The 12,660-nt window shown below is 39.0% G+C and overlaps 1 protein-coding gene across 6 annotated transcripts in view; it reads left to right on the top strand.

Moving 5' to 3' along the window:
* SPIRE1 (spire type actin nucleation factor 1) overlaps window positions 1-12,660 on the top strand; it is a 203,493-nt gene that overhangs the window by 171,101 nt on the left and 19,732 nt on the right. For all 6 annotated transcript variants that reach the window (XM_040479443.1, XM_040479444.1, XM_040479445.1 and 3 more), the window contains one exon: window positions 948-1,038. In XM_040479443.1, the coding sequence (XP_040335377.1) occupies window positions 948-1,038 (91 nt within the window). The remainder of the gene's footprint in view (window positions 1-947; window positions 1,039-12,660) is intronic.

Below are 12,660 nucleotides of genomic sequence, written 5' to 3'. Positions count from 1 at the left end.
TCCAGGCTCTGAGCTGTCAGCACAGAGCCTGACGCAGGGCTTGAACCCACGAACCGTGAGATCATGACCTGAGCGAAGTCGGAAGCTCAACCGACTGAGCCACCCAGGCGCCCCATGAATGGCTAATTCTTAAAATCACCTTAACTAAGTAGGTCAGAGAGAATTTTCACTACTTGTCACACATAATCATAGGTTAATATTTTAACCTAATTTTCTTTCTTCTACAGTTAAAACTATTTAGCAGTTTTCTATAGATATTATGGAAATAAGTTGTCTTTTAGTTCATGTATATCCTGTCACATAGTAGATAGTAAGTTTTTCATGAATAAATATTGTACTTAATCTTGGTATTATTATTAAAAACAAATTAAGGATGTCTCTTCTCACAGGTTACAGGAATTTAAATTTTGTTTTGCACAATGTAGATATTTTTCTAGATTCATATGAAATGTTTATTTTCATCTTTATTCAACAAATATTAATATTTATTCATTACTTAGTAACAGTGGGTTTGTTACAACAATGAATGAGACACATAGCTTCTACCTTCATGCAGATCCCAATCTATTACTTTTATAAATGTATTAAATATTTCCCTAATAATAATGTTAACCACTATTTACTGTGTGCCTGGTAATGTGTTAAGCATTTTGAGTTTTGAGTGCATTATCTTATCTGATCCAATAACACAGTGTAAAGATGGTTAAATATCAGGTGTTAAAACCTAGATGAGAAACTAGTTCCGTGTCCCATCACACTAATGAGGGATACAAACCCAGACTTGTCTTATGTTAGATCCCTTCTAGTTTGTCTTCTGCTTGCCTTGAACCTTTGGCATTTTAATTTGGTGCCTCACATTAAAATAAATCTCTAATAGTAAAATGTGATTAGCATGAGAGCACTAATGTCTAAGAATCTCTCTGTTTCTCTGCCCCCACCTTTCTCAGGAGGAAACTCTGCACAGATCAGCCAGTAGCAGCAGTGTGTCTCCCTCTTTCCTTGAAGATCCCTCAGTAGAGGCTGTGTCCACGAGGAAGCGTGAGTATTTGTGATGAAACGAGCTAGTGTCAGATACCTTCAAAAACACACTGGACCTAGAATAGGGAATCCCAGAGTGCCTTGTGATCATTGAAGATAGAAAGAATTAACCCTGTAATTTCACTAGTCAGGAGCAGAAATATTGTTATAGTCCTAGAGTGACTTGTTAAGATAGGGCTTAACTGATAACTGGGCCTCAGGTTCTTATAACAGATCAGTCACCTTTGGGTTGTAAGGAATAAGTCAAGTGTGTGTGTGTGTGTGTGTGTGTGTGTGTGTGTGTGTGTGTGTGTTTTAGATTAATTACCTCCTTGTCTGAATTTAAGCTCACAGCCCTAAGTAATCACACTTGTTATCATTCCCACCCCCACACACATATACACATATCTATACCCCCTTACATATATAGATAGTAAAAATGCCTTTGTAGCTCTTCATAGGTTCTGAACACAGAATCTGAAGTTAAGTGATTTCTAAATGTTTTTAATAATATTTTTCATGTACAAGATCCTTATGAAAGATTAAAAATTACACATTTAGGGAGAGGATTCTGGGAAGATGTTGGAACAAGAAGCACCAAGAATCCGTCTCCCACCTAGACAACAATTGCACTGGCAGAATCTGTCTGATGTAACTACTTTGGAACTCTGAAGTCTGTTGAAGGCTTGCAACTTCCAGGGGAAGATTTAGATGAAAACTTGTGGTAATTTCAGTCACTTTCAGCTCTTAGTACAGTAGCAGCTACTCATGCCCCACCCCCAGCCACAAGGCAGTTTAGTGTTCCTGAAGCAGCTTACACACAGTTTACAGGAACTAGGGTGGGCAAAAAGGACGCTGTCCTCCAAATATTGGGAATCTTTCCTTTGATTGCTGATTGTTCCATCTGATTCCAAAGGTGTAGACAAAGAGGCCTGTAGTCATTGTTGTTCCTTGTTGCCAGCTCCCTGCATGCTAAAGTGTCTTCCAGGGAATTTAAAGGGCTGGCTCCTTCCCCCTACCCCCTTCATTTTTAGCTTTTTCCCTTTCTGGAGCCAGACATTAAAGACTAAGATATTCAGAAAAAACTACATATATAGGAAAAATTATAAAGTTACTATGCATGCCCAGGGAATGGCTTATGAAAGACCTGAGATCTTAAGTTTATATCTCAGGCTGATCCTCAGCACAAAGAGAGCCTACAACAGTCAAGAAAACAGTGAACAAAAACAATAACAAAAAACAGCAGCACCTGGGAAAGGGGCAGAATATGATTTCCAGAGTTACCACATTATTAGATTCAAATGTCCAGTGTTTAACAAAACAAAACAAAATCACAAGGCATACAAAAAAACATGAAGGTATGGCCCATTCAGAGTAAAGAAACAATCAACAGAAACTGCCCCAGAAAAAGAGGGTGATATGCCCATCAAAGACTTTAAAAAAAAACTGTTTTAAAATGCTCAAAGAACTAAAAGAAGATGTGGAGAAAGTCAGGAACACTGTGTGTGAACAATATGGAAAGATAATAAAGAGCCAAAAAACCTAAAATGAAACCAAAAAAATTCTGGAGCTGAAAATTCCATTAACTGAAAAGAAAAATTCACTAGAAGATTAAAGGACAGATTTGAGCAAGCAGAAAAAATAATCTACAAATTCAGGCCAGGGCAATAGAAAACATCATGCCTGAGGAATAGAAAGACAAAAGACCAAAGACAAGCAAACAGAGACGGAGAGATCTGTCGGACACCATCAACCAGACCAACAAATGGATGGTGGGAGTCCCCGAAGGAGAGGAGAGAGAGGGGCAGAAAGAATAATTGCAGAAATAATTTCTGAGACTTCCCAAATTTGATGAAAGACATGAATATAAACATCCAAGAAGCTCCACTAAAATGAACTCAAAGAGACCCACAGCAGGACACATTATAACCCAACTTTCAAAAGCCAAAGACAGAGCAACAAGAGAGAAGTGAGTCACTAGAGACAAGGGATCCTCAATGAAATTTTCAGCATATTTCTCATCAGAAACTTTGGAGGCCTGAAGACAGTGGACCAATAACAGCTTTTTCACCCACTGTCACCCACAGTCTGAAAGTTTGCTTTACACCACTTTACTTTTTTTGAAAGATCAACATTAATATTTGTTTTAGCTAACTGAGAGAAATCCAAAGAGGATTTTCACTTCTACAAGATGTTTCAGTTGCTTCTTTGGTTTTTGCCATTTCAGCTTACAAAAGGTTTCATAGGAATGCTCTCCTTCCAGATAGTTGGGGAACTCTGTATATTCAGAGTGCTTAAAGAAAAAAAAAAAGTCAAGCAACAATCTTCTATTCAGCAAAACTATAGTTCAAAGTGAGAGAGTAATAAAGATATTCCCAGATAAACAAAAGCTGAGGGAGTCCATAACCACTAGACCCTCCCTACATTAAAGGCTCAGAGGTCTTACAGGCTGAAATAGAAGGACACTAGGTAATAATTCGAAGCCATAGGAGAAATAAAGGTCTTGGTCAAATACATAGGCAATTATAAAAGCTAGTATTATTGTAACACTGGTTTATAACTGCACTTTTTGTTTTCTATGTAATTTGAGAGACTAATGCATTTAAAAAGAATTATTAGTCTCTATTTGGGGGAAGGCAGTGTATACAAATGTAATTTTGTGACAACAACCAAGAGGGATGGAGGACAGAGCTGTATGGGAGCAGAGTTTTGTGTGGTATAGAAATTAAGCTGCTATACATCCAAATCAGAATGTTATAATTTTAGACTGTTAAATGTAGTTTCCATGGTAACCACAAAGAAAATAGCTACAGAATATATACAAAAGAAAATGGGAAAGGAATTTAAATGTTTCGTTATAAAAAAAACAATTTCACATGAAAAACAAGAATGAAGGAAATGAGCTGGAAGGCATATAGAAAACAAATGACAGAAGTCCATCCTGATCAGTAATTAGTTTAAATGTAAATGAATTAAACTCTCTAATCAAAAGCTAGAGATTGCCAGAATGGATAAAAACACATGATTCAACTATATGCAGACTAGAAAAGACTCCTTTGAGATTCAAAGACATAAACAGATTGAAAGTGACAGTATAGAAAAGATATTCCACGCAAATGGTAAACAAAAGGAAGCTGGAGTAACTATACTGACATTAGACAATATAGACTTTAAATTAAAAATAAGTTACAAGAGACAAGGAAGGAGACTGTGTAGTAATAAAAGGCTCAATGCAGTAAGAGGAAAGAACAGTTATTAACATTTATGCACCTAATGACAGACCATCAAAATATATAAAGTAAAAACTGACAGAAGTGAAAGAGAAATAGACAGTTCTCAATAATAGTTGGAGACCCCTCTCACAATAATGGATAGAATAACCAGACAGAAGATAGGGAAATAGAAGACTTGAGCAGCCCAATAAACCAACTAGATCTGAAAGACATATACAGAATACTCCACCCAACAATAAACACACATTCTTCTTCAGGGCACATGGAACGTTTTCAAGAATAGACCATATGTGAAACTACAAGTGAAGTCTCAATAGATTTTAAAAGATAGGTATCATATACAAAGGATCTTCTCTGGCCATAATGGGATAAAGTTAGAAATCAGTAACAGAAAGAAAACTGAAAAATTCACAAAATTATAGAAATTAAACAATACACTTTTTAAAAATCAGTGGGACAAAGAAGAGGTCACCAGAGAGATTAGAAAATACTTACAAATGAAAATAAAAATACAACATATAGGACACAGTAAAAACACTGCTAAGGTGAAACTTATTGTGATAAACACATTTCAATGATTAGTTTGTGGTTTTAAAAAGAAAGGAAGGAACGAATGAATGAGTGAACCAACAACCTAACTTTACAACTTAAGGAACTAGAAAAAGAAGAACAAACTAAACACAAAGTTAGCAGAAGAAAGGAAATAATAAAGATTAGAGCAGAAATAAATGAAATAGAGAATAGAAAAACAATGGAGAAAATCCGTGAAACCAAAAATTGATTCTTCAAAAATATCAACACAGTTGACAAACCATTAACAAGATGGCCTAAGAAAAAAGACTCAAAATACTAACATGAGAAATGAAAAGAGGAACCATTGCTTCTGATTCTACAGAAATAAAAAGAGTTATGAGAGAGTATCATGAACACTTACCATCAAATTGTATAGTCTTGGGGCACCTGGGTGGCTCAGTCAGTTAAGCAGCCGACTTCGTCTCAGGTCATGATCTTGTGGTCAGTGAGTTCAAGCCCTGCGTCGGGCTCTGTGCTGACAGCTCAGAGCCTGGAGCCTGTTTCAGATTCTGTGTCTCCCTCTCTCTGACCCTCCCCCATTCATGCTCTGTCTCTCTCTGTCTCAAAAATAAATAAAGGTTAAAAAAAAATTTTTTTAATTGTATAGTCTTGATGAAATGGACAAATTCCTAGAAATGCCAAATCTAGCAAGACTAAATCAGAAAGAAACAAAATCATTCAGATTACTAGTAAGGATAGTGAGTTAGCAATCAGAAACTCTCCCAACAAAGAAGAGGCTGGAATTTGATGCCTTAAAAAACAAAACAAAAACCCAAAACTACCAATTCTTCTCAAACATTTCCAAAAAATTGAAGAGAAGGGAACATTTCCTAAAAGTCACTCTGTGAGACCGCATTACCCTGATACTGAAGCCAAACAAAGACACTATAAGGACAGAAAACTATAGATCAGTACCCTTTACAAATACTGACTTTTTTTTAAAGATCTTTTACTAACAAATGGGTGCCTGGGTGGTTCAGTTGGTTGAAATCTGGTCATGAGATCTGGTCATGATCTCGCAGTCCATGATTTCAAGCCCCACGTCAGGCTCTGTGCTGATGGCTCAAAGCTTGGAGCCTGCTTCAATTCTGTGTGTGTGTGTCTCTCTCTCTCTGCCCCTCCCCCACTCACACTGTGTCTCCCTCTCTCTCTCAAAAAATAAATAATTCCCTGGGGAATTCTACCAGATATTTAAAGCAGAGTTAATACCTAACCTTCTCAAGCTCTTCCAAAAAATAGAAATGGATGGAAAACTTCTGGACTCATTCTATGAAACCAGCATTACCTTGATTCCCAAACCAGACAGAGACCCCACAAAAAAGGAGAACTATAGGCCAGTATCCCTGATGAACATGGATGCAAAAATTCCCAACAAGATACTAGCAAATCAAATTCAACAGCATGTAAAAAGAATTATTCACCATGATCAAGTGGGATTCATTCCTGGGCTGCAGGCCTGGTTGAATATTTGCAAATCAATCAGTGTGATACATCACATTAATAAAAGAAAGGATAAGAACCAGATGATCCTGTCAACAGATGCAGAGAAAGCATATGTCACAATACAACATCCTTTCTTAATAAAAACCCTCGAGAAAGTCGGGATAGAAAAACATACTTAAACATCATAAAGCCATATATAAAAAGCCCACAGCTAATATCATCCTTAATGGGGAAAAACTGAGAGCTTTCCTGAGATCAGGAACATGACAGGGATGTCCACTCTCACCGCTGTTGTTTAACGTAGTGTTGGAAGTCATAGCATCAGCAGTCAGACAACAAAAGGAAATCAAAGGCATCAAAATTGGCAAAGAAGTCAGACTTTCACTTTTCACAGTCGACATACTCTGCATGGAAAACCCATAAGACTCCACCGAAAGACTCCTAGAACTGATACATGAATTTAGCAAAGTTGCAGGGTACAAAATCAATGTACAGAAATTGGTTGCATTTTTATACACCAGTAATGGAGCAACAGAAAGAGAAATAAAGAAACTGATTCCATTTACAATTGCACCAAGAACCATAAAATACCTAGGAATAAACCTAACCAAAGATGTAAAAGATCTGTATGCTGCAAACTATGGAAAGCTTATGAGGGAAACTGAAGAAGACACAAAGAAATGGAAAAACGTCCCATGCTCATGGATTGGAAGAATAAATATTGTTAAAATGTCAATACTACCCAAAGCAATCTACACATTCAATGCAATCCCAGTGAAAATTGCACCGGCATTCTTCTCAAAACTAGAACAAACAATCCTAAAATTTGTATGGAACTAGAAAAGACCCCAAATGACCAAAGTGATATTGAAGAAGAAAACCAAAGCGGGAAGCATCACAATCCCAGACTTTAGCCTCTACTACAAAGCTGTAATCAACACAGTAGCACAAAAACAGACACATAGACCAATGGAATAGAATAGAGACCCCAAAATTGGACCCACAAATGTATGGCCAACTAATCTTTGACAAAGCAAGAAAAAGTATCCAATGGAAAAGACGGTCTCTTTAGCAAATGGTGCTGGGAGAACTGGACAGGAACATGCAGAAGAATGAATCTAGACCACTTTCTTACACAATACACAAAAATAAACTCAAAATGATGAAAGACCTGAATGTGAGACAGGAAACCATCAGAACCCTAGAGGAGAAAGCAGGCTCTTTGACCTCAGCCGCAGCAATTTCTTACTCAACACATCTCCAAAGGCAAGGGAATTAAAAGTAAAAATGAACTATTGGGACCTCATCAAGATAAAAGGCTTCTGCACTGCAAAGGAAACAACAAAACTAAAGGCAGCCAATGGAATGGGAAAAGATATTTGCAAATGACCTATCAGATAAAGGCTGGTATCCAAAATCTATAAAGAACTTACCAAACCCCACACCCAAAAAACAAATAATCCAGTGAAGAAATGGGCAGAAGACATGAATAGACACTTTTCCAAAGAAAACATCCAGATGGGCAGCAGACACATGAAACGATGCTCATCACGAAACGTCACTCATCATCAGGGAAATACAAATCAAAGCCACACTGAGATACCACCTCACACCGGTCAGAGTGGCTAAAATGAACAAATCAGGAAACTATAGATGCTGGCGAGGATATGGAGAAATGGGAACCCTCTTGCACTGTTGGTGGGAATGCAGACTGGTACAGCCACTTTGGAAAACAGTGTGGAAGTTCCTCAAAAATTAAAAATAGAACTACTCTATGACCCAGCAATAGCACTACTAGGAGTGCTAATGCATAGGGGCACGTGTACCCCAATGTTTATAGCGGCACTTTCAACAATAGCCAAATTATGGAAAGAGCCTAAATGTCCATCAACTGATGAATGGATAAAGAAGATGTGGTTTATATATACAATGGAATACTACTTGGCAATGAGAAAGAATGAAATCATGCCCTTTGCAGCAACGTGGATGGAACTGCAAGGTATTATGCTGAGTGAAATAGGTTAGTCAGAGAAGGACAGATATCATGTGTTTTCACTCATGTGTGGATCTTGAGAAACCTAACAGAAGTCTATGGGGGAAGGGAAGGGGAAAAAATAATTATAAACAGGGAGAGAGGCAAACCACAAGAGACTCTTAAATACAGAGAACTAACTGAGGGTGGATGTGGGGGGAGAGGGGAAAATGGGTGATGGGCATTGAGGAGGGCACTTGCTGGGATGAGCACTGTGTGTTGTATGTAAGCCAATTTGACAATAAATTGTATATTTTTAAATTTTTAAAAATAAATAAATAAAAATACTAACAAACAGAATTCAGCATTATACTAAAAGGATTACATACCCTGACGAAGCAGGATTTATTCCTGACTGCAAGGATGGTTCAACATATAAAAATTGAGTAGCGTAATATGCCACATTAACAGGAAAACAACCACAGGATTATTTCAATCAATGCAGAAAAAGCATTTGACAAAATTGAACACACTTTCAGGGTAAAAACACTTTACACAAACTAGGAATAGAAAGAAACTACCTTGAGGCACCTGGATGGCTGTCGGTTGAGCGTCCAACTCTTGATTTTGGTTCAGGTCACGATCCTAGGGTTGTGGGATTGAGCTCTGTGTTGGACTCCATGCTGAATGTGGAGCCTTCTTGGGATTTTCTCTCTCTCTCTCTCTCTCTCTCTCTCTGTGCCCTCTGCCCTTCTCCCCTGCTTGCACTCTCTTTCTAAACTTAAAATAGAAATTTTTTAATTGAAAAAAAGGAAACTACCTTGATGTAATAAAAGCCATATATGAAAAATTCACTTTAAACATCATACTCAGTGGTGAAAGACTGAAAAAATTTCCTCTAATAAATAGAAACAAGGCAAGGATGCCAGCTTTCATCACTTCTGTTCAACATAGTCCTGGAAGTGTTAGTGAGCACAGTTTGGCTAGGAAATAAAGGAAAGGAAATAAGGAAAAAAAGTAAACTTACCTCTTTGCAGATGATACGATCTCACATGTAAAAAAACTCTAAAAGATTCCAAACACAAAAATATTGTTAGAATAAATAATTCAGTAAAGTAGCAAAATATAAAGTCAGCACACAAAAATCAGTTGCATTTTGGGGCACCTGGATGGCTCAGTTCCTGATCTCACAGTTCATGAGTTTGAGCCCTGTGTCGGGCTCTCTGCTAACAGCTCAGAGCCTAGAGTCTGCTTCAGATTCTGTGTCTCCCTCACTATCTGCCCCTCCCCTGATCACACTGTCTCTCTGTCTCAAAAATAAGTAAACATTTTAAAAAATCAGTTCCATTTCTATACACCAGCAATAAATAATCTGAAAAGGAAATGACAAAAGCAATTCCATTTATAAAAGAATATCAAAAAGAATAAAATACTTAGGAATCAAAGAAGGAAGTTAAAGACTTGCTCACTAAAAACATTGATGAAAGAAATTAAAGAAGACATAAATAAATGGAAACATATCCTGTGTTCATGGATTGGAAGACTTAATATTCTTAAAATGTTTATACTGACCAAAGTTATCTACAGATTCAGTGCAATCTCTATCAAAATGCCAATGACATTTTTGCAGAAATAGAAGACCACCCATTCTAATATTCATATGGAATCTCAGAGGACCCAAATAGCCAAAACAACTTTGAAAAAGAACTCATACTTCCTGATTTCAAAACTTACTACAAACTAGATCCAGGGAAGATGGCAGCGTAGGAGGATGCTGGGCTCACCGCACATCCTGCTGATCACTTAGATTCCACGTACACCTGCCTAAATAACCCAGAAAACCGCCAGAAGACTAGCAGAACGGAGTCTCCGGAGCCAAGTGCAGACGAGAGGCCCACGGAAGAGGGTAGGAAGGGCGGGGAGGTGGTGTGTGCTACATGGACTGGCGGGAGGGAGCCGGGTTGGAGGGGCGGCCCACCGGCCAAGCAGAGCCCCCGAGTGTGACTGGCAAAAGCGGAGGGGCCGGAGGGAGTGTCTTCGGGCAGCAAGCGGGACTTGACATCTGCTCTGCTCAGAGAACAGGAGGGCTGGAGGACAATGGGAAGGAGAGTTGTTGAGCCCTGGACGACAGAGCTCAGCTTGGCGGGGAACAAAGGCGCTCGCCAGTGCCATCTCCCTGGCCCCTCCCCCAGCCAAAATCCCAAAGGGAACCAGTTCCTGCCAGGGAACTTGCTTGCACCGCGCAAACACCCAGCACTGTGCTTCTGCGGGTCCATGCCTCCCATGGGTCTGACTCCCTCCCGGTGCTGCAGGGCCCCTCCCGAGGCAGATCTCCGAAGGAAAAGTGAGCTGAGCCTGCCCCTCCCGCCCCCGTGCACCTTGCCAATCCACCCCAGCTAATATGCCAGATCCCCAGCACCACAAGTCTGGCAGTGTGCAAGTAGCCCAGATAGGCCACGCCACTCCACAGGGAATCCTGCCCCTAAGAGAGGGGAAGTGAAGGCACACACCAGTCTGACTGTGGCCCCAGCAGTGGGCTGGGGGCAGACATCAGGTCTGACTGTGGCCCCGCCCACCAACACAAGTTATTCAAGACAGCACAGGGGAAGTGCCCCGCAGTTCTGAACCACTCCAAGTACTATCCAAAATGACAAACAGAAGAATTCCCCTCAAAAAAATGTCCAGGAAATAACAACAGCTAACAAACTGATCAAAAACGATTTAAACAATATAAAAGAAAGTGAATTTAGAATAATAGTCATAAAATTAATCGCTGGGCTTGAAAGCAGTATAAAGGACAGCAGAGAATCTATTGCTACAGAGATCAAGGGACTAAGGAACAACCAGGAGGAGCTAAAAAATGCTATCAATGAGCTGCAAAATAAAATGGAGACAACCACGGCTCAGATTGAAGAGGCAGAGGAGAGAATAGGTGAACTAGAAGATAAAATTATGGAAAAAGAAGAAGCTGAGAAAAAGAGAGATAAAAAAATCCAGGAGTATGAGGGGAAAATTAGAGAACTAAGTGATCCACTGAAGAGAAATAATATACCCATAATTGGTATTCCAGAGGAGGAAGAGAGAGGGAAAGGTGCTGAAGGTGTACTTGAAGAAATAATAGCTGAGGACTTCCCTGATCTGGGGAAGGAAAAAGGCATTGAAATCCAAGAGGCACAGAGAACTCCCTTCAGACGTAACTTGAATCTATCGTCTGCATGACATATCATGGTGAAACTGGCAAAATACAAGGATAAAGAGAAAATTCTGACAGCAGTTAGAGATAAACGTGCTCTAACATATGAAGGGAGACTTATAAGACTCGTGACCGATCTCTCTTCTGAAACTTGGCAGGCCAGAAAGGAATGGCAGGAGATCTTCAATGTGATGAACAGAAAAAAATATGCAGCCGAGAATCCTTTATCCAGCAAGTCTCATTTAGAATAGAAGGAGAGATAAAGGTCTTCCCAAACAAACAAAAACTGAAGGAATTCGTCACCACTAAACCAGCCCTACAAGAGATCATAAGGGGGATCCTGTGAGACAAAGTACCAGAGACATCGCTACAAGCATGAAACCTACGGACATCACAATGACTATAAACCCATATCTTTCTATGATAACATTGAATGTAAATGGACTAAATGCGCCAACCAAAAGACATAGGGTATCAGAATGGATAAAAAAATAAGACCCATCTATTTGCTGTCTACAAGAGACTCATTTTAGACCTGAGGACACCTTCAGATTGAGAGTGAGGGGATGGAGAACTATTTATCATGCCACTAGAAGTCAAAAGAAAGGTGGAGTAGCCATACTTAACATCAGACAAATGAGATTTTAAATTAAAGGCTGTAACAAGAGATGAAGAAGGGCATTATATAATAATTACAGGGTCTATCCATCAGGAAGAGCTAACAATTATAAATGTCTATGCGCCGAATACCGGAGCCCCCAAATATATAAAACAATTACTCACAAACATAAGCAACCTTATTGATAAGAATGTGGTAATTGCAGGGGACTTTAACACTCCACTTACAGAAATGGATAGATCATCTAGACACACGATCAATAAAGAAACAAGGGCCCTGAATGATACATTGGATCAGATGGACTTGACAGATACATTTAGAACTCTGCATCTCCAAGCAACAGAATATACTTTCTTCTCGAGTGCACATGGAACATTCTCCAAGATGGATCACATAATGGGTCATAAAACAGCCCTTCATAAGTATACAAGAATTGAAATCATACCATGCATACTTTCAGACCACAATGCTATGAAGCTTGAAATCAACCACAGGAAAAAGTCTGGAAAACCTCCAAAAGCATGGAGGTTAAAGAACACCCTACTAACGAATGAGTGGGTCAACCAGGCAATTAGAGAAGAAATTTAAAAATATATGGAAACAAACGAAA

This window comes from Herpailurus yagouaroundi, unplaced genomic scaffold (assembly GCF_014898765.1).
Source record: "Herpailurus yagouaroundi ecotype Mexico unplaced genomic scaffold, PumYag 142, whole genome shotgun sequence".
Taxonomy (NCBI): Eukaryota; Metazoa; Chordata; class Mammalia; order Carnivora; family Felidae; genus Herpailurus; species Herpailurus yagouaroundi.
The sequence above is the reverse complement of the archived record's forward strand: the minus strand, read 5'-3'. Positions and strand labels throughout refer to the sequence as shown.